Source organism: Chenopodium album, chromosome 12, assembly GCF_948465745.1.
Source record: "Chenopodium album chromosome 12, dcCheAlbu1.1, whole genome shotgun sequence".
Classification (NCBI taxonomy): Eukaryota; Viridiplantae; Streptophyta; class Magnoliopsida; order Caryophyllales; family Amaranthaceae; genus Chenopodium; species Chenopodium album.
In genome coordinates, this window is record NC_137845.1 from 54,750,695 (window position 1) to 54,773,066 (window position 22,372).

The 22,372-nt window shown below is 34.1% G+C and overlaps 4 protein-coding genes and 1 long non-coding RNA gene across 5 annotated transcripts; 1 reads left to right on the top strand and 4 right to left on the bottom strand.

Moving 5' to 3' along the window:
- Positions 1 to 6,241: 6,241 nt before the first annotated feature.
- On the top strand, positions 6,242 to 11,181 carry LOC145572668 (uncharacterized). The gene is made up of 3 exons (XR_014096915.1): positions 6,242 to 6,321; positions 6,989 to 7,098; positions 11,059 to 11,181. It is a non-coding gene; the product is annotated as an uncharacterized LOC145572668 (long non-coding RNA).
- Positions 9,790 to 10,770, bottom strand: LOC145572667 (non-specific lipid-transfer protein-like). The gene is made up of 2 exons (XM_081631634.1): positions 10,314 to 10,770; positions 9,790 to 10,071 (listed from the first exon to the last, which is right to left on the bottom strand). The coding sequence occupies exons 1-2, from the start codon at positions 10,658 to 10,660 to the stop codon at positions 10,062 to 10,064; spliced, it is 357 nt and encodes a 118-aa protein (XP_081487760.1). The 5' UTR covers positions 10,661 to 10,770; the 3' UTR covers positions 9,790 to 10,061.
- Positions 11,182 to 12,564: 1,383 nt separating the features above from the next.
- Positions 12,565 to 13,805, bottom strand: LOC145572669 (non-specific lipid-transfer protein 6-like). Its single transcript, XM_081631635.1, has 2 exons — positions 13,398 to 13,805; positions 12,565 to 12,768 (listed from the first exon to the last, which is right to left on the bottom strand). The coding sequence occupies exons 1-2, from the start codon at positions 13,739 to 13,741 to the stop codon at positions 12,759 to 12,761; spliced, it is 354 nt and encodes a 117-aa protein (XP_081487761.1). The 5' UTR covers positions 13,742 to 13,805; the 3' UTR covers positions 12,565 to 12,758.
- Positions 13,806 to 17,536: 3,731 nt separating this feature from the next.
- On the bottom strand, positions 17,537 to 18,031 carry LOC145571397 (non-specific lipid-transfer protein-like). The gene is made up of 2 exons (XM_081630437.1): positions 17,682 to 18,031; positions 17,537 to 17,546 (listed from the first exon to the last, which is right to left on the bottom strand). The coding sequence occupies exons 1-2, from the start codon at positions 18,029 to 18,031 to the stop codon at positions 17,537 to 17,539; spliced, it is 360 nt and encodes a 119-aa protein (XP_081486563.1).
- Positions 18,032 to 20,170: 2,139 nt separating this feature from the next.
- LOC145572670 (non-specific lipid-transfer protein-like) lies at positions 20,171 to 21,232 on the bottom strand. The gene is made up of 2 exons (XM_081631636.1): positions 20,805 to 21,232; positions 20,171 to 20,355 (listed from the first exon to the last, which is right to left on the bottom strand). The coding sequence occupies exons 1-2, from the start codon at positions 21,146 to 21,148 to the stop codon at positions 20,346 to 20,348; spliced, it is 354 nt and encodes a 117-aa protein (XP_081487762.1). The 5' UTR covers positions 21,149 to 21,232; the 3' UTR covers positions 20,171 to 20,345.
- Between the last annotated feature and the right edge of the window lie 1,140 nt (positions 21,233 to 22,372).

The window sequence follows — 22,372 nt, forward strand, 5'->3', positions numbered from 1 at the left end:
AATACGTGCATGGTTTTATAGAGTTGATCTAGGTAGTTGGACGTTGCTAAGCTATAATTTAATGCTAAGGGATTATTTTTGCTAAATTTGTGGGCATTTACGTGTCAATTTTTGCAGTATTGTAATTAACGTTGCACCCATAACTAATTCTGAATATTGCTAACGTATTATGAAGGGAAGTTTTGTTCGGATGTTGATAAATTCGGGGGTTGTGAGTTTGTGACCACAGTCCACAGATAAGGAGACGTATAAGTCATGTATCAATGTATGGACCGCCATGTTAATATATACGACCAAGACCACCACTTTGCGAAATGAAACAAAGTGTCTTAGACATTTTGACTAACTTTTATCAATAAAGCATATATAATTTTTAATTATTATATCAGGGTAACTTATATATATATATATATATATATATATATATATATATATATATATATATATATATATATATATATATATATATATATATATATATTGGGTAACTTTCATTTATTATAAGGTAACTTTTGATTATTTTACGGTAACTTATACTACAGAGTAGTGTTTTAAATGCCTATCGTTAACCTTTTTCCCCGATTCTCATTGTCACGCTGCTCCGCGCTCTCTCTCTCTCTCCTTCATTGAAGCGTACTGCTATACAGCCATTGAAGTGGCTTCTGAGCTTTCTCTATTCGATTGAACCTTTTGAGTTTAAGTTGTTTTTTCACAATCTAGGGTTTAGTTTCATACCATTATTTCTAATCTAATTGTCCGTATAGTCAATTTAGGGTTTGTTATCAAACCAAAAAAATATTAGGGTTCATATTAGGAGGATTCTTGAACTATCGTTCATTATTATTAATTACAAAAGCTATGAAATATTATAGTATGCAAATTTTTTGCTACCATTTTGATGTATGCAATTTACGTTAGATATTCTTGAGCCAGAACAATTTTATGTGATTTTTCAATATTAATTTCATAATTGAGTTAAATTTGGTTGTTAATGAGTTGCATGTATTGACCCTAATTGAGCCTATAGCTTAAAGGAGTTGAAGATTTTTAAGGCTATTTATTCGAGGTTCGTCGAGCTTCAAACTCGAGTCGAGCTTGCCTAAAACCCTTAACCTCTCTTAATTGTTTTGTTTTTTGGAACTCTTTTGCTTTGTTGAATGTGATATATAGTGCACTAGTATTATGTGAATAATTAAATGTTAGAATTCAACTTAGTACCATATTATGTAAATAATTAAATGTTAGTCGTAGAATTCATGTCGAAGTTTGATTTAATTGTTTTGTATAATAAGGTTGTCAATCACTTGAGATGAATGAATTTGCTTTTGTAAGTTTGTTGTTATTTGTATTTTCTTGTGTCAATGAAATGCATATTTACTTGTATATATACTTATTTAGCTTGGATTATTGAAATTGATTTGAAGGAAATGACCTTGTGTATTCTAAGTATGTGAGGCATATGTGCAGGTCATATTGGTGTTTAGATCTTAGAAAATCGATCAACATGTCGACGTCAACTCGTCGGAAAATTGATGGCCTTTGATCGTCACATGAACATTGTCCTTGGCGATTGTGAGGAGTTTCGGAAGCTGCCTCCGACTAAAGATAGCAAAATCAATCCTAACAAAGAGATAGAAGAACGTCGTACCCTTGGCCTTGTCATCCTTAGAGGAGAAGAGTTGATTTCCATGACTGTTGAAGGACATCAGATTATTAATTTTTTCAGTGCGCCGTGTAGGATAATAAAATTTAGTGGTAACCAATTAAATACGAGATTATTAATTTCTTTTAGAATTAAATAATTTAAATGACACGTAAGCAAAATTGGCGAATGAGATTTCCCAATTTAAATTAATTAAATATAAAATATTATCTTTTTGATATCAGGAATTTTATCTAAATATATAACAAAATTTAACACCTATATATATATATATATATATATATATATATATATATATATATATATATATATATATATATATATTATTTTAAAAAATTAAAATAACCGTGCATCGCACGGGCTTCATCTAGTTACTATTAATTTTTGGCTTGAATTAAGTATGGGATGAGTTGATACACTTACAAACAATTTCTTGGAAATCTAAAATTTCAATACAAGTATAAATTACTTCAAAACTAATTACATGATTTACATCGCAAGTTTTGATAAAAAAAAAACTTCGTCCGAAGCAATATAATATGTGAGTTAGCACTAATTTGGCTTAAAATCCACTGATGAATAATTGTTTGAGTGAAAATACTCATATGGTCTTCTAGATTCTTCCGGCGATTATGAGATTCCAAATTTCCAATAAGAAATTAATCCTAATAGAATAACCACCATTTTAAACATGTGATCCATTTATTGAAAGCAATTAAAAAGTTTTTTTTGATGAATTAGTACTTGGTCTATTTTTGTTTTCTTACCTATTAAAAGGAAACTAGATGGAAAAAGGACCTAGGAAGAAAAGGAAAGGAAACTAGATGGAAAAACATTTAACTATATTGTTAAAAGAAAAGGAGAGGACACATGACGTCATGACATGGACACATGAATTAGTAGGCAAAATAAAACAAGAATACTTTACTTTTTTTTTTTTTTTTTTTTTTTTTTTTTTTTTTTTTTTTGGGAGCAAGAATACTTTACTTCGATAAGAATAAACATTCTTTTAAATGAAGATACATGATCCATAACCAACATACCTTAAGACATTATTTACATTAAATCTTCCCATTATCAATACAAACCATTAAAAGAAAACATCATGCATGTTGGAAATGCGGCAATTTCCTGTTTATCTCTTTGATTGCTTTAAAACGTCAATCTAGGGGTAATCTAGGTATTTCCATCATTAAAATTGGGGATTCGTTGGTCAATTTACCTATATGACATGTTCATACGCCCACGTTGATGATGACTTGGATGAATACGTAAGACACGGAGTTAACACCAATTTCATCGTTAACTCGCGTACTTTACCTTTCTTCAAAGCTTGCTACCTTCATTCAACAATGGCAGCTGCCTAGAAACACCACCTCCACCTTTCTCTCTCCACCATTCTCCACCCACTGCTCACCAACACCATGTTCTTGGTCACCTCTACCCTTTGGGGTTAACCATACCCTTAATTTCACCTTTTATTCCTAGGGTTTTCGTTTAATTCGGCGGTGACAGGGTAATGTCGTATCCCCTAATCAAAAGTAATACCTAAGTCCTCTAACTAAAGTAGATAGGGAAGTAGGGTCGAATCCACATGGAAACTGGTCTTTCTACTCCTAATTAATTAATATAATCTAAATTATTAAGGTAACCAATTTGTTGTGTTTAATATGAAATTATACTACGGAGATTAAGTTTAGGGAGAAAATCAATAATAAGAAAGCCTAGGGTCACAGGTTCACCAATAATTAATATTCCGGGATAAAACATAACAATCAATAATTAACATTGCACAAATAACATGATTAACAGGCTCTCGCAATTTATTAACCAACATAGATCTAACAAGCTCTCGCAATTTACTAGATCTAAGTTCCTATTGAAAATAGCCTTTAATATTAAATTAACATCTGCTCGATTCATCAATTCAATATTGCTAAACATTCACAATCAAATTACATCTGCTCGATTCATAATCCAATTGCAAAGAATTAAAACAATTCAATAAGAAATTATCATGCAATATCAATAATCAACAACAATAAATTATCCCTTCATATTAATTATGGATTCCCTTAAACCCTAAAAATAAACTACTCGGACATAATTAGATCTAAAACATGCATAATAATAAAATAAGCCATAAGGAAATTGAAAGGAAGAAAATACTGAGATTAATTGAAATAGAAATCGTACCAAGACGGCGAAATTACAAAGTAGTTGAGATCAAAAGTAAGGTAGAGAGAAAAGTCTAGAGAGAGAAAATATTAAGTAGAGAGAGAAAGTGAAAAGAAAAAGTGTACGTAAAAATTCCAATCCTAAACGTACTTAAACGAAAATAATTAACAACTCCTAATTAGAACTAAGTGCCTTCGACAAAACAAAGCCACCCAGAAACACGCGCCCGATCGGGCTAAGGGCCGCCCGATCGGGCGCGCCTTTTTGCTCGCATAGTCTTCTCCGCAGCGTCGCCCGATCGTGCTAAGCCTCGCACGATCGGGCGAGCCTTTGGCCACGCACCTCTTGTTGCTGCGCACCTTGCCCGATCGAGCTAAGCTTGCCCGATCGGGCCCTTGTGCTCCTCGAGGTTTTGGACTTGTGATTGGGCTCGACTCCTCGGCCCAATCCGGATCTCCTCTTTGGGTCTTGAATGTTCGGTCCAAACCTCGGTATTCCAAATACCGAGCCCTTAATCACCGGATCGATGGCTTCTAGCCGGCCTTGGGCTTCAATGACGGTCAAACTCCTCCAATGCTCGTAGTAGCTTCATAAAATCCCGGGAAAGTGCTCCAAAGGTGCAATTCCCTACAAAACTCAACAAACACTACGAAAACACTAGAAAACGCATATTAGTAATAAAAGTGGCTCTAAGGAGCCAAAAACACTACTAATTATGACCGAGGGATGGGGGTAAAACACTATATAAAATGGACATATCAGGTGGCAAAGCTGCCGGAGGTGGTGGTGTCGGTAGACGGTTTAACGGCGGAAGATAGTAATGTCGGTGGTAGCTTCAATGTAGGAAATAAGTGTCGGGTGGTAGCTTCAATGGAGGAAATAAGTGTCGCTGGTAGCTTCAATGGAGGAAATAAGCGGCGTTTACAAATCGCTTGCATATGTGTCTATATGCGCCGCTGAGTCATCACAATCTAACTTCAAATGCTGAGTTGGCGAAATAGATTGACAAACTAAAGCAATCAAAGAGATTAACTGGGCATCCCCTTGGAAATGTAGGTTATATCAAGGCTAGAAGGGACACTATTGGAATAAAGAAATCACAAGAGATTTGTACATACCTGATGATTAGGTAATTATGTGGTGTTTGTAGAAATTATGCTCAACAAACATATTTAATTTTCTAATTTTAGTTTCATGAAAGGAAGTAAGTAAAAAAAGAAAAAAGAAAAAAGGGATTTTGATGAATACTCTGGAATATCCAATCCCTTTTCCAATAGCATACTCCCTCTGTTTCAAAATGAATGCACAAGTTGACTGATACGTATGCCAATGCTAAAATTTAACTAAAAATATAATTGATTATCTATAAATAATAAAAGATTGATATTCTAAAATAATACATTGAGATGATTCTAATTAACAAATATCCACATGATTTTTAAATTTTTTTTTATTTTTGTTTTTTTTAGTATGTAAATAGTGCATAAAAGTCAAAGTATGACATTTACTTTCTCCATTTTTTTTATTAGATGCATCACTTTTGAAATTGCGAACTCGTAGGCAACTTTTAGAGCTGAGAGAGATAGAGATAAAAATACAAAGAGGGTCCATGTGATATGGGAGAGGTTAATTTATTGACTAAGGGAATGTGATGCATCAAAATTGAAACTTTCAAATATAAAAAGTGATGCATCTAATAAAAAACGGAGGAAGTATTTGTAGAGAGAATAACATTAGTTTGAAACAAATATAGGAATACAATACTCGTAAAAACGATTTTCTATTTATTCTTTTCGGGTTAATTTCCCTCTATCAAAACCTATCAAGTGTAGGGATAACAAACGGGATGTGCGGGTGCGGATACCCATACCCCTACCCCATATCTATGCCCAACTAAAATTTTACCCACTACCTATGTTGAATACATATATTGCTTGGGTTTAAAAGAAAAACCTAAACGAGTAAAAAGAAACCATTTTTGATCGCATATAATTCTATATACACCCGAATGTGTACAAAATGACTTGATAAATGATAATTAAGGGCATGTTCTCTTCGGCTTAATTTCAGTTCAGTTTAGCTCCTAATTTCCTTCTCTCATAAACAATACATTTCAGCTTTATTCAGTTCAGTTCAACTCCAATCAATTCAGTTAAATTCGATTATTTTCAGTAAATCAACACACCCTAAATATTAGCCCTTCGAACTTGGTTGGGGCCGGGGGGTTTATTACCCACTAGCGTATAAGGAAGTGAGATCTCTTAACCATTTCCCTAGTTTTTTGATTGCTAACTCAAACGGAATTTACCTGTGTGACTTTTTGAAGCGCCAAAAGTTTGAAGAAACACTTAAATAAAAAATATCGTCATCTGACGTCCCTTCTTTGTTACCTGAAAAAACTGTCACCCGAATTTTAGGTCGTGAGAAGTCAATTTCTATCTTCAAATTGCAGGAGCAAGAAACATTCGGCTATTTTTCAAGTAATTTTTCTTCATTAATTCGATTTTTTTGGTGTTTGTTTTGTTGATCATGTTTAGGTTTTGCGAAGGATTGATGCAAAATGAATAACTTATACTGGAAATTACCTTCACTTGAATTCTAAATTCTTTGAATTTGTTGATTTTCTGTAAAAAAAATTGGGAAATCCTGATTAAAATATGTTCAAATGCCACAGAAAATGCAATGAAATTAGTTTTTATGGCTCTAATTTGCTTTTTTCCTACAAATTTTTTTAGTTGTTTTAGAATTTACTGTATAATTTATGCTTTCAATCTGAAATTGTGTTTGTTATTTTGAATTATTAAGCAAAATTGATACGATTATGTCGTTGAATTGTACGTTATATTGCTTTTGAATCAATTACTGAGACATTCCATTGTATGTTCGGATTCATGTTTATATTGGTAATGGCAATATATCTCTATGGAGTTTATGTGAGCGCTTGAGTGGTTAGCATCATCTAGCAGCTTTGAAGTATGTTATATGTATACATGTGTGATGTGTCTACTTTGTCGACCGGAGCGTTGATACCGTGAAATTTGGGATACTAGAGCTGTATTTCATGATTTTGTGTTATGGGTTAAAATTTGTTAGGGTTTTTGATATATGATTATTTTTATTAAGTCCTACAACTCGTGTGGTTACCAGATGCCTGTAATTATAACTTTTGCTTTGGACGAGCACGGTGCCAACTGAATACTTAGCACTGCCTGGGTTAAAAGAGATGATATTATTGACATATTGTTGATTCTTTCCAGGTATGAACAAGTTTTGGATACTGCGATTTTACAACTTGTGCCATTCATTTGGTTTATTTTATTAGTGAGCGTATGTGATATGAATATGTTATTCTCTTGCAAGCTTTGACAATTGAGATATGTTGATGCTAAAGAAACCGAGTATAGGTTTTTCCTAGATCTTCCATCTAAAACTGAGTGCATGTTGGTGTTATGTTTTAGTATTTGCCAAATAGTTCATTGCTTATATTGTGCATAGTGTCCATTGAGCTTCAAGGACTAAACTCATCTGTATGAGGTCCTTTTTAGAACTTTCACTCTGTATAATGGAGTGGATTGGCTACCTCTGTGGCACCCTCTGAATGTGCCAGGATTCACCAAATAGTTGGTTGCTTATCTAGCTATTCTAGTCAGAGTTCATGAAGCATGAAGAGTTAGTTGAAGGGTAAAATCATCTGTTGCTGTAACTTATCAATGTTTTATAATGTGAGGTCTCTAATGGAACCATCACCCTGTAACATAGAGTGGATAGACAAATTCTGTGGCAAACGCACAAACCTGATGATCTGTCATCTCCAATTCTCCATTCATGTGATTTCCATTTCAAATGTGCTAAAGCATCGTTATAGGAGCCTCTGCATGTATGTGCCATTTAGATTGTAGTATGCCAAATAACTTTAGTGAGCCAGCTGCTTATGATGACTGACTGTGTAGGAATAACATATAATGTCAGGGATTTGCAATGATTGTGGAACTCTTGAGATTGGTTCCTTGGTTTAGTTGTACCAATAGAAAGAATAAGTGAACTGTAATGGAAGCATATTTGTTGAGGAGTGATATATAAAGAGGGGGAGGTAAGGGATTTCCTACCTGTAAGTACAATACTTGGTAAGATTTGAACCCAGGACCTCTAGGATATAAGGTAAGACTTTTACTAATTGAGCCAACTTTTGCTTGTTAGTCTTAATTCTTAATCATGGTAGCCTTATTTTCCAAGCAGGTTTCATCAAGATAGTCTCTTAATGACTTGCTGGTCTTACATGTGGTTCCATTTGATTATGGTGGAGAGGCCTGAAACCCTTTGAAGAAGCTGAAAGTGCATCCTTGATTATTTGTTAGCTTGGTGGAGATTAAATGATTAAATGACAAACTGACAAATGATGTTGTATGGAGTATGGACATATGATAAAGGATCCATCTTCTGTTTGATAATGGAGGAGAGACTAGGAGTCCATGGAGATTTCATTGAGGGAACAAACATGCATATTAGTTAAGCTGGAGATGCAGCTGTAAAAAGTTATTGAATTTTATGTTAAAGGTGAAATTGTTACTTATCCTAAATAGTTTGGTCGCACTGGAGATGAAACATGGGAATCCCTTTTTTTGCTTTTACCTGAATTTGATAGAATGGCATGACCTAGACCACGCATCTTTTGCTTCTGAATTGACTCTACTTATAGCTGTATCAAAAAAAAATATGCACAAGAATTACATAAGCTTTGAACATGGTGGTTTTGGTGGGGTAAAGAAGACGGAGCCATGACTGAGTGTAGCAAAACTGCAGAAGGCTCATTAAGAGGATTTGTAGTGAAAATTAGAGTGAGGTATGGGAGAGGCTTGAACTTAATATCATCTTTGCTTTCATACAATGAAAACCATGAATAAATAAAGACTGTATTTCTTTTTGTCAGAGTTTTGATCATCAAGGGGTTCAGATTTTCTCTCACATTATTTTTCCAGCTCGTAAATTGAAGTATTTTAATTCCTTTTAAGTTTTAATGTTTTCCTACTAATTCTAATGATTACCAGAAAAGTGGAGTGAATAAGAATTGTAGAATTTATTTCTTCTATTTTCGTACAATTTTTTCGACTGAACTCTATTGACACATTGTAATTGGAATCATTAGAAGCTTCCGACATGGGTTCTTCAACACTCTCTTAGCTGGTCTAAGAATTTTGGAGGATCAGTATCCTATAGCTAATCCATTAACATCTTGAAACAATTTTTCATGGATGTTAGGCAACACAATGAATTTCTGTATCAAAGCCTGTACTCAATTTTTCGGACAAATGAGAGGAGCCGATGGATCAATTCAGATATTATGTGGAGTACACTCATTAGTTCTGACCATGCTGCGTTGAATCGCATTTGACCTTTGTTGTGGATGTTAAGATCCATTTTGCTCAAAACTACCATGAATATTTTCCTTTTAAAATGTAGAATGTAAGAAGTAATTTTTTGTTTTTATCACAAGCGTTCAGAGAAATTTCTCGGCCTTTGAAGTGGGTATCCTTTTTTGGTTTTGAGATGTAATGACTAACGAGTGGGTTTTCCATGGTGTTAAATTCATCATGAGCTATTTAGATTGGATTCTGTTCTGAATTTCTTCTTAGAATCCTGTTAACCATTTGAAGTCATCCATTTGTTTCTTTTGCATTCGATGAAGCCTTTGACAGATAGTCATTACAGAACTGCCTCTAGGGTTCTTGTGGGCTTTGTGGCCCTCAATCTTAGATCAATTTGTATCTTATTGATGGTTAGTGTATTTACTCTGTCTTTAAAGACTGTATTGATGTTAGGATTTAGGAAGATGTTTCGACTTTTCAATCATGACAGTTTCAATCTTAGCATGTCAAAGAGTTGTATAATTCTTCCCTCTGGAAATGTCATGCAGATTGCAGCAGTGTTGCTTGTTTTAGGCAATCAGTTAGTAAGAATTAAAAGATAAAGATATTTTATTTAAATTTTTAATCTTCCTTTCTATCTGTCACATAGAAATATAGAATATAAGATGATATATGGCACTCAAGATATACATAACATACATAATGTATGTGTAACAATTACTTGATAAGCTGAAAGCTAAGCTTCCCTAAGCCTGTACTTGAAGAGAAATACTAGTGAACTCTTTTTTTAATGATTTCAGAACCCAATTAGGTTTATGTTTGGTTTTGCAAGTGCTCTACTCCTGGAGACTTTAGGTCTACTGAACCCTGCAACATAACAAATGAAAGGAAAAATATTAGATGTATCAAAATAATCAAATGATAATTACTCATAGCCTTGAAAGAACCCTTTTATTTTTAGTGCATGCTATATTCTGTGACTGTAAGCTAGTGAAAATTTTGTTATTATTGTTAAGTGTTGGACATGATAATTCTATTAAATGGAGTGATTATATTAGCTCTGTATGTCTGACTTGGAAGAAATAAACAGAAATAAGAAAGAGCTGTACTGAGAGCAGTCTGTTTGGGGGCCAACAGCTCCTGGAATGCTGACTCCACATTTGTTGGGAAGTGCAGCTACGTTCTTTTGGTTGATAGCAGGAAAGGCTGTAGCAGCTGATTTCATGCATCTGCAAGCAGTTCTTTTGTCTTGGGTTGTGGTAGCCTCAGTTTTGAGGGCTCTAACACCAGTACAGCAAGCTGCTGTTGGTCCCTGACCATTTTCTAGGAATCCAATGCATGGCGCAAGGTGCTGAGAGACCATACCACAGTTAATGGCGGCTTCTGCATATGGTGCAATTACCATTATGCACACAATAACTGCACATAACACCCTTTGGATAGCTGAGCTAGCCATACTCAGATTGCTGCTAAAATGATCTCAAAATTTTAGATAGAGGTTTAGAGAGAGAGAGAGAGAGAGAGAGAGAGAGAGAAAGAGGTAAAGAGTTTAATGGTAGTAGATGGTATGTACCCCTCCATTTGGTCTATTTATAGAAGAGTAAAAAGAGCAGGGAAGTTCTCAATGAGGAATAATTAGGTCAGGGGATTGCAGTTGAGTCTTGATTGCAGTTGGTATTGAATGACAGCTCTAATTGCTACTATTTTTTGGTTGATTTTCTTTGCTGAAATGTTTGTTCACTTCAGAAAAACCCTAATGTGCAATCTGGTTTCTCGGAATATTTAGCATTTGAGAAATTGAGATCTTATGTCTGATGCTTAAATGTGGAACTTTAATGTATTCTTCCTTGACAGGACCCCTAGGGGATCAATCACTTCAGGTTTATTGAGCGCCTCAAATTCCTTCCTTTGAAGTTTCCTAATATGAGCACAAATTAATCTGCGATTCGAGTATCACTTGCTTAAAAAGTCGCTTGGGTGAGTATATTATGATTGTTGTGAAAAGAAAAGTGTTTAATTATTATGCTTATTGCATCGCACATTGCTAAAAGAGGAACGTAACACATTTGACATAGACACATTCTCTTTGACGTTCATATGTCCCATGTTTGTTATCTTTTCTGTCTACTTTGTGGTGCTTTTACTGATGGGCAAGTAAAGAATGTACTGATTGGCGAGTACAGTGATTTATACGTTGGCTGAATTTTTGATGTACTGTTTTCTGCTTTTCTTAGAATTTTACCTATCTAAGTGTCTGCCAACCACCTCTATCCTCATATAATAACGTCTCACCTAGAAGTACGGCTTCTATTCAATTTCCGCATCACCTACATCAGGCTTTCTTCTGTAACTGAATGAAATATTACACTCAAATATAGTAAATTATAATTAGTTTTTATGTATTGTTATGTTAGAATAATATGCTATTTATATTAGGACGTAGGGCCAAAGGAGTATAATTTATGAGCCAATTGGCCAAACATGCACATGGGTGTCAACCGTTAGGTGGGCAATAATGTATTGATCTTGATGGTTAGCAACCATTATGTTGTGATTAATTCTATGCTACATTCAGAAATTGCTTATACTGCCTCTCCCTTACAATGGTTGGAACTTGGAAAATTAGGGTCATCCAAACATTTGCAGTGTCAAGTTCCACTTAAGACCTTGTAGTATGAACCCATTTTACATAAGCCCTTAAGCTCGCCCACCCGATTCTTGAGCCTCCTTCACAAGCTTGTGCTAGAATTTTCTTTAGTATTATCTTTTCTTTTAATCCATGTTTGGAGTAAATTTTTTTCGTGGGTGTGAATTTTGTGAAGAGATTTATGTCAACAAAGACAAGGGCGTTTAGCACACATGAACTAATGGACCAGAGGAGTAGGCTCATTGATTATGAATAATGATTTATAGCCTGGAGAATTTATGCTCGAAAATCTTATTTATAGCCATAGCGGTCATTTTCTTACCTGTTTCAATGAATGCAAGAGCATAAAATAGAATTGATTTATGTATCAAAATAAAATGTTGCATTTTTTAGCCTGCTTGGACTATAAGGAATATCGTACCTTAAGCTTCATAGAGTCGCTTATTGAAATTTTTACTTAAAATTTTTCTGATTTACTCCGGATGAATGTAAATACCTCTCATTTAAAACCGATGGCATACCAAGAATTATCTATTTTTTAGGCGTGTTGATTGGATACATTGATGGAATTTTTAGCCTCCTATAAATCTCTATTCAGCCAAAAGAAGTGAGTTTTCTGTGTCTGGTTAGAGTGAGTTATACTTGGGTTCAAGTACTCATGTATCTTGCTTACTTGATATATCACATGTAGTCATGTAGAAATGGGGTGCACAATATTCTCATTTATAATAAGTAAATAGTTTATAGGCAACAATGATAATTATAAGTGGAATGTAAAGTACAAATTTGCTTTAAACATAAAAATAAATGGACATGTAGATCGAGATAGAACTCCATCTCTTTATTTTTCAAGCTTCTTGGCCAATAGGTAGGTAATGTTGATCACTTCATCTGGAATATCATCCTTCTAGTTCACCCTGCAGCATGAGAAATATGGAACATGAAAGTTAGTATCTTGGATGGGAAAAACCACACCAAATCTCTCAACTAAATTTTTTTTATACATGCAGTCATGCTCCTGAGTAAAGCCTGTGGAATGCACGACATGACACATAAACAGCATGACAAGACACTCTAAAATAAGTTGAGTTTAGATTTGACACGCAAACATAGAACGTTGGCACGTGAGCTTAGACGATGCACGGGCCGCCCTTTTGAGATTCTGGAACCACACAACACGTAGCGACTAGGTTCAATCATGGGTCTAGCCTGGCCCAAGGCATGTAGACTTGGCATGAGACACAACCCACAACTATCTTAACTCTTGATTAATTTAGCAAAACAATCAAAGATGGGTATAAAATTGGAGACCATTTTGTCTTTTGAGACTGTCATATCACTTGGGAACATGATGTTCTAAGTGTATCTAGGTTCTCTTTCATAGCTGCTTTCTATCAGCTTAGCAGAAAGTACTAGAAATTTTTATAATAAGACTCCAAATATGGTGGATTTTATTCAATTCGTAGACATATATTTTTACTTAGAGGTGTTGTCATCTATAAAGTAGATGAGGGATGGAAGAGAGAAATAAAAGTTGGAACCATACTTAGAGCAGTCAGTCTGGGGGCTAATGGAATAAGGAATGCTGACGCCACATTTGCCTGGAAGAGCTGCTGCCTTCTTCGTGTCAAGACCTGTCACGGAGGCAGCTGCTGTTTTCAGACAGTTGCAAGCAGTTTTCTTGTCTTCTGGGGTGGAAGCCAAGCTCTTTAGGGTCTTAACCCCAGTGCAGCAAGCATCTGATGGGCTATCGCCGCCCTTTAAGTAAGAAATACATTGTGCAATATCTTTGGTCACTGTGCTACAGGTCAAAGCTGCCTCTGCATGAGGTGCTATTACCACCATGCACATTAAGACTGCACAAGCTAACTTGAGTGTGGAGCTAGCCATTGGTTGGTTTTCAGGAAGAGAGATAGAGAAGGGATTATCTGCTGAATGTGGAGATATCTAAGGATCTTTCTGGCAATTGATGGTTTGATGTGTACCTTGTTGGTTGTTTTTATAGGAGAGTTTAACAGGTCTTGTTGATTGGTAACTTTAGCAAGGAAATAAGGAATAGTTGGTAGTTTCTTGTTGCATGTGTTGGATTTAGATAATCCTTGATTGAAATTTGATAGGAGAGTATAACCTTAATCCTTACACAAACTTGTATAATAGTTATTGGATATATTATAAGATTAATTATTCTGTTAGAAATTAGTTGTCACGTTGTTTTAACCCTTTTAAAACGTATACTATACAAAGTAATATAAGTGTATTGTATGCTTTTAGTCGAGCCATGTATATACATTTTCCATAAATTATTCAAATTACGTAATGATATATTTAGAAATTTAGAAATCTAATCATAAACCATTAAATTAAGAAAAATTATTTTTCAGATCTGGACGGAGGAGGGAGTCTAGATAATTGTATAAATTTTCAGGCCCAATACAGTTGGTGGCATACCCGTGTTACTTGTTCAGTTGATAAAAGTGCTGTCTTTGTTTCATTGATGGGCTGATTCATTATTCTTCTACGAAGTTGGCCTAAATTTTTAAGACTTTGGTGAATTTTTTTTGGAATATTTGTGAAGCTTAAGCGTACGAAAGCAAGTCTTGAGTTACAAGTTAATTTAATTGTGTAAATCTGACATAAAATATTATATAATTTGGATTGTATATAGATTTCTTGAAGATATGGAGCTGTTTTTGTGTCGTTAATGACATAAATTTGGGTTAGATATGGTTACAAGTTTTTTTGTTGTCCATTTTCGTGCTATTATTTGTAAAGTCAATGAGCATAATGTTATACATAGTTTTTTCTTTTTAATTATATGGAATAGTTTTTATCTTTTTAATTATTTTAGTGAAGAGTTGACAATCCTGGTTCTACATATAAAAGAGTTCTAAGTTTCTAACAATTGGTTTTACTTGAGGTGGAAGTAGGATATACTTGTTTGGTTAATATGAGATCTTATTTCCATATAGGCAATTGCATTTCATTGGAATTAAATTCATACATTCAATTTTCTATGAATTGCACAAATTCGTTTGGTTGTTATCAAGGTATTTGCAACTCTATGAGAATTTTGAGTTATCAAGGGGCCTTAGTAATTTAATTCCTACATTTTATAGGCATTGAAAATTCCTTTGAATTTGCAATCATTACATATTTCATTTTTATAAGCAACCAAACAAACTCTTCATTTCTAAATTTCCATGATTTTACATTTCCTTGTTTTTTTTCAACAAAACAAGGTAATTTATACTTATATATTAAAAAGCGTTCCTAAAAATGTCAATGTGTCACGTGTATCTCATTCTTGCACCAGCATAATGCCACGTCATCATTCAATATGTCACGTGTAATCCTAGCACATTTTTGTTTCATGTCATGGTTAACCAAAAATGCATCCAATAAGGTTTGAACACAAGACCTCATTGAACGAAGACCAACTTATTACCATCCAAGCTATAAGCTAATGTTGTTCTATCTACGCACATAAATATATAAATACATATTAGAAATAAAAGCAAAATTATTCAAAACTATTTATTATTGTTATTGTAATATTATAATTTTCGACAATAAAAAATTCTTTCAAGCTCTTTAATAATAATAATGATAAAAATACTTAAAGTAACACTCGGAGCAACGCTCGGGCCAAACACTAGTTTATATATTCTTTAAAGGCCTTATTGATTTTTAATTTTTAGTTACTCTGATTTGTGCGTGATTTTATCACCAAATTTTCAACTTTATTCTATTGTAGGAAATCTTTTCCCTAATGGTTATATATATGATTGTCCAAAAAGAAAATGATAAACATATAAAAAACAATAGCCTGATTTGATCGATGAAATTTGAATAAATAGCAATAGCGCTTTTTCTGTGTGGGGTTACTTATTCAAGGGTTACTCGATTGGTCATGAGTTACCTATAGGGGTTACTTATTCAGCCATGAGTTACTTATAAGGGTTAATTATTTAATAAGTAACCCCGACCACATGGTGTAGCGAGTCACATATAAAAATTTGTATTAAATAAAATGACGCTAGAGAAAAAGGATTTAAGTTGGATAAGATTTTTTTGGATCAGATGAGGTTTCTATCTAGAGATGAAAAAGTAATAGTGAACTCCCCCTGTATTACGTTTGGTGATTATATGCATTTATTAAGGTAAATAAGATAGTGGAAAATAATGACTTGATTTCTCATATAAAATCAAGTATTAAGACATTTAGACATTCGGAGAAAATAGAAAGAGTTGCTTTGGGTGTACTATAGATTTTGGTAAAATGGAATAGTTGCATTGAAAATGGGTACGTATGAGGGAATTGAAAATGTATGAAACAATTTATATTAATCTATGTAGAAATTGAAACTTAACCAACAAATTGGAATGCCCAAAATGGTGAATATAACTATCTTACAAGTTGAGGGAGTAGCTTATTGTCAAAATTGGATACATTAATTGTAAAACATTGAAATATTAAGCCGGCCTAATTACCGTTTAAAACATTCCCACACAAATCCAACCCCTAAAATTTTGACTTTTTTCAGTTTCAAAAATTCCAATTTCAATCAAATTTCAAATTTGTGTTTGTACTATCCAAAGATTAGAAAGTTTTGCTTACCGTCAGCTGTCAATTGTTACATACTATAGTTAAAACGAAAATTTCTATTTAATTTATTATATAGTAGCTGATGAACTGAGATCTGTCTCTTAAGTTTTCTGTGTGAAGTATTTATTGGACCATTCCATTTTCTTTACATGCAAGAGCATCTAACATTATGGCGGTCCCAGTTGGTTCATATGATTCAGTCTTTTAAGACTTCAATGCATTATAAATGATGATACACCTTCTGCATCAATGTCAAGTTCCAAGTTCTTTTTATTATTGTTTTCTTTTATTATATGGAAAAAAACTTAGTCTATCCAATGTGTAGATGTCCGCTTCTAATAGACTTAAGTTATCTGTGGACTAAGGTTTATAGGTTTTGAATTATGTTCGTTTTTGTTATGGTAATGTCAAAATTATGGTCCAGCAAACCAGTGAATATAGAATTTCAGTTACGATATGTATCTACTTCATACTCGAGTTAGACAAAGGTACATTTCCGTTTTAGATAGATTGTAATGTAATACTAGTATGCTTAGCTCGGAGTCTAATGTCAAAGAGGCTACTGAGGTTGCTGAAACCCAGATTTACCGCCATAGTCTCTTATTTCTGGCCACAAATATTTTTACACCCCTGCTATTGTGTAGCTCATCCATATATGAACTTTGAAATTTTGGAACTGTATATGTTTAACAATTGAAATCAACCATTTTATGTTTTGGTTTACAATGTATCTGTTCTTTGTATCAAAGTGAAGAGTTTTGAGTAATGCATCTGTTTATTAGGATGGAAATCGAAGCGATGAACCATATTGAACCAAGATCCCTATCACATTCTTTTGCATGTTTAGGCTGACAGAAAGGGCACTAGTCTTTTATATAGTAAGAAGTAGCATACAATCTCTTTGGTGATAGCAGTATTATTGTAGCAACATGTAAGCAGTAATCAGGTACAAAGATGCATGATATATTAGTAAAGAAAACTAGTTGAGATGGAGTCTCTTGAAGTCTTGGAGACCCTATTTTATTGTTCATGCTTCCTGCTACGAGCTCGATATGTCTTTTTGCTGAAAAATCACCCTTCTACTTGACCCTGCAACATCAGACAAGCAGAGGATAGAATGTACAAACTTAGATGTATATACAGTTCATGCCCTAATTCTAGCAAAAAGATGTAATCATTGATCATTCTGTTGAAGTACAGAGATCTTAAACTTAGTAATCAGACCTGGAGCAGTCTGTCTTGGGGCTAATGGCAAAGGGAATTATGACATTACATCTTCCAGGGAGTCCGGCTGCCTTGTCGAAGTCTAAGGTCTTCAATGCAGTAGCAGCTGTTTTTAGGCAGCCACAGACAGTCTTCCTGTCTGTTGGGGTCGAAGCTTTGCTGTTGAGGGTCTTGATGCCGGCGCAACAAGCAGTGGGTGGTGATATTACCTTGCCTGTTAGGTAAGGGATGCATTTGCCGATGTTTGTGGACACCATGCCACAGTTCATGGCTGCCTCAACATGCGGTGCCACCATCATCATGCACATGAAAATTGCACTAACTAATTTGAGAAGAGTTGTGCTAGCCATTGGTTTAATGCTTTTAGAGGGAGAGAGGATTAGCTAAAGAATGTAGGGGGGGTGTTGGAGGATTTTTTTTTTTTTTTTGGCTAAGTGATGGTTTAGGTCTTAAGGAGCTTTCTAGGTGGCTCTATTTTATAGTGTTGTTTTGAAGCTGGGAGTTTTGGAAAGTGAACTATGGCTTGTGCTTTAATTGATTTATTTTTAATTATTTAATATAAGTGTGTTTTGAGTGCAAAACAAAGGCCTTATCGAGTCTAAATCTCGTACAAGTCAATCTTACCAAGCCTAGGTGGGTTTGTTGTGGAACTATACTATTTAATTCTTGGATACTTTTTTATATATAGAATAAAATCTTTAAATCAGTGTTTTGCAAGTGTTTATATTGGTTCATTTCTTACATAAACACAATAGCAGATGTATAGGGCATGATCCAATCCTATAGACAAATGCCCTTGTGAAAGTTTTCACATTGTATTATATTAATTAAGCCGATTTTTACTTATCTGAATTATTATACGTTCTTACAACTTATTTTAGTCGCACAACTGAATTATGGTAATCCTCATTTACTCTTATCATAATATAATTATTTTGAAAGGATATTAAGTTATTTTTCCTAATATAAATAAAAATAAGGTGAAAAAAAAAAAAAAAAAACCTTTTATACATAGTCATGTTGAGATGTGTGATTCAAACCTGTTATTTTGTTAAAATTGTTACCATCTAAATTTTACTGTAGTTTAATAGTTACCACTTACCAGGCCATTTACAAGTGGTAACTGGTAATGTCTTAGAAGATGGTACCAATTTTTTAGTTAACTAGGTCATACCAAATGACACCTTTGAGGTTTGAGATGCCAAGTGTGATCACTTTTATGACTTGAATTGATGTAAATGTGTCAATATTTTTTGTGAAATAATAAAATATATATAGAAAAATTCATTTTAATAATTCAACTTTGACCGATTAATTTTGAATGATCTCAACTTTTGATTATTATCTAATAATCTCTCATTTGATTTGAGTTTACCTCCAAGAGGCCAAATCGGTCAACATCGAGTAAATGACCTATTATAACAGATACTATGATACGTGTCAACACGTGATTGGTTCAAAATTATTCCTGAATCCATTAGGTGTATTAACACCTTCAATTTTCTCATGCCAAATTGCCAATGTCTAGATGATTGCTTCCGCCAACATGAATTAAATTTGTTTTGTGTCAATGAATAGCAAAGTTGATCTGATCTTCTGGTTGTGTAGCAAATAATTTTCGTATAAATAATTAGTTTTTTGTATATATAATTCCAATTTAAAAGTGGTTTTTACATTCATTTGATGTTTTTTTTTACCTCCTTAGTAAAGTGCCTATTGCAAATGTGCCATTATTGTGCAAATAATAGAGGTTATTCCTATAACTACAGAACATTGGTTGGAAGTTGGAACAATGCTGTTGTCAAAGACTTAAAACCTTGTTTTGCTTGTAAAGTTGTAATACTTGGTTTGTACTTATTGATTGATTGAATTGATACATCTACTTCCCTTTCTGTTTTACTGAATCCTTTATCACCTCCTAGACTTGTTTTAATGGAATTAAATGAATCAAATATTAACCATTTTTCATGTTCTTAATTCTCACAATCACTGCTATATTTCCCCTTGTAAACTTCTGGACGAATAATCAAGTCTTTGTTGCTCTATAGTTCTTGCAATTTTGCAAATACGATTACTTAAAATTTCAAGGTATATTTTCTAGCATGTGTCTAGTCCAGATTTAACATGTTCTCTTGATGTCTATTATTGATGAAGTATGTAGCATGTATATAGCTGTTTATAAGTTTTATACAACGGTTGCACCACATCAATGGTTCGGGAAATTTGATTTAATTAAAAGGTTGTTTGCTTCTTGCTTGCATGGTTGCGCCACTAAAGATGTAAAAGTATCATATTAGATGTGTCAATGGTTGCTGTAGTGATTCTAAAGTTTTATCATAAGTCATAGCCAATACATATCATTTCTTGGTTTCTTAGGCGGATGCATTGGATATTTGAAGACAGGTGAAATGGAGGATAGAAGAAGGAACCAGCACATAACAGTTACTCGTATCAAGTAAGAGCACTAATTTATGTTTAGAAAACCGAACTCAGAAATACAAAGATACAATACATGACATAGCAAGTACAAGCAACTCGTAGGCACGTCTCATCAGGACTCAAGTAAACTCATGAAGGAGTCTCATCAGGACTCAGTCTTATTATACACACTACTACGTATACGATTGGTAGCTAGATACTTCACTGTTGCCTGAAAATGGCCGCTTAGTTCACCCTGTAAAATCAAACGTTGAAGAAATAAGTTAGATAGATTTGCTAGAAAAGAAAAAAAAAACTGTTCTTTGGACTTTATATATAGACATTAATTAGTTCTTTTATTCAAAGAAAAACCCTTTTCCTATTTTCCCAAAACCCCTATGACAGTTACTCAACATGTATCCGTACCATATATAAACACCAAAGTTGTATACTTAAACACGTACCCATGATAGTTACTCAACAAAGTCAACATGTAGTCCTACTAGATATAAACTCCAAAGTCATACTCTTAGACAGTTAGACACGTACCCATTGTCATTTGTCAATATGATTAATTACCCAAGTTTTGGTACGTGGTAACCTTTAAGTACTCAATATAATCGTTACAACACCTTTTTTTTTCCCTTACCACTTGACCTTCAGTTATAAACTTCAAATATTTCTATGAAAGAGAGAAAAACTTACTTAGAGCAGTCAGTTGAGGTGCTAATAGGGTATGGAATGCTAACACCACATTTACCAGGGAGGGAGGCGGCATTGCCGGCATTAAGACCCTTGATAGCAGTAGAAGCAGACTTTAGGCAACCGCAAGCAGCTTTCCTGTCAGCAGGGGTGGAAGCCATGCTGTTTAGGGTCTTAACCCCGCCGCAGCAAGAGGACGATGGGCTGCCACCTCCTGTAAGGTAGGTCATGCATGGAGCGATGCTGCTAGTAACCTGACCACATGTTAAAGCCTCAGCATGTGGTGCAGCCACTAACATGCACATCAAAACTGCACAAGCTAACTTGAAAACTGCTGAGCTTGCCATTTTTTTGGTTAAGTTCGTTGCTTTAAGAGTGACTGAAGATTGTTGGCTTAGAGAATTACGAATTAGAATGCGAGTGTATGTGTTTTTGATGGTTTAGGAGTTACATTGTTGGTGCTATTTATAGGGAAATTAGTACGTAGAATGAAGTGTAGGAAAATAAAAACATGTCCCTATTTTTTGGGGTTGGAAGTAGTTAGTTGATAGTTGATGATCATTGAATGCTGAATTGAATTATTGTGCTGATTTGTAGTACAATGAGCCATCTTCTTAGGTCTTAAGTTTTTAGTATTTTTAAAAGCCTCTTAATAGTGACAACCTCAGGCACACGTACCTGTATTTTCTAACCGTTGGTGAGATCTGCTTACATGTTCTCATCATCTATTGGCTATTTGGCTGTCTAGGTCCGCGAGCCAGAAATAACTTTGTCTACCCATTGGGTAAATTATCCGCCATTAATAGAGATTAGTGGTAGTTGAATTCAATTAGGGGTGAATATCTACCCGATAGCTGTTTATTTTGGTTGAATTGAAACTAAAGGCTTGTATTACCTCAATTATCCTAGTTTTCTTTTTGGCGTTTGTTCTTTAAGTTAACCTTTTACGGGATTTTATTAGCACAAATCAATATCCATTAAAGTTACAAGACTTTGGGGGAAGGAAGACAAACAAATATGTTCCGATGAGACATTATATCCCATCGAGCGACACTATGAGTTTTGACTCAAAATTTGGCAATGGGACAAAAAAATAAGGGATAGAGGAAATATACAGTTAGTAGTTATAAATGATTGCAATTTTACTCACATCATACACTTATTATTATTTTCCGTTAGGTTTTTTCCCTCATATGGATTCCACCCAACGAAACCTTAAACTTGGAGAGTGACCCTACTCAATCTAATGGGACAATCAGACAATTGTGGGGGGACAAATGAAATAGATGAGAAGAGATTACAATTGTAATGAAACAATTCTGTTAGGGAATGCTAACAGAATATTGAAAATGTGGTAGGGAATGCTAATAGGGTAGGGAATGCTAACACCACATTTACCAGGAAGCTTTTAAAATAACAATTTTGTTAGGGAATGCTAACACCACATTTATCAGGGAGGGAAAAATTGGCCACAATGACACTATCTATGGATGAGGTACCAAAATATGCTTATTTGGTACTTGGGCTTGTAAAATTGCTATCATTGAAGATGGATAGTCTTCATTTTTTTT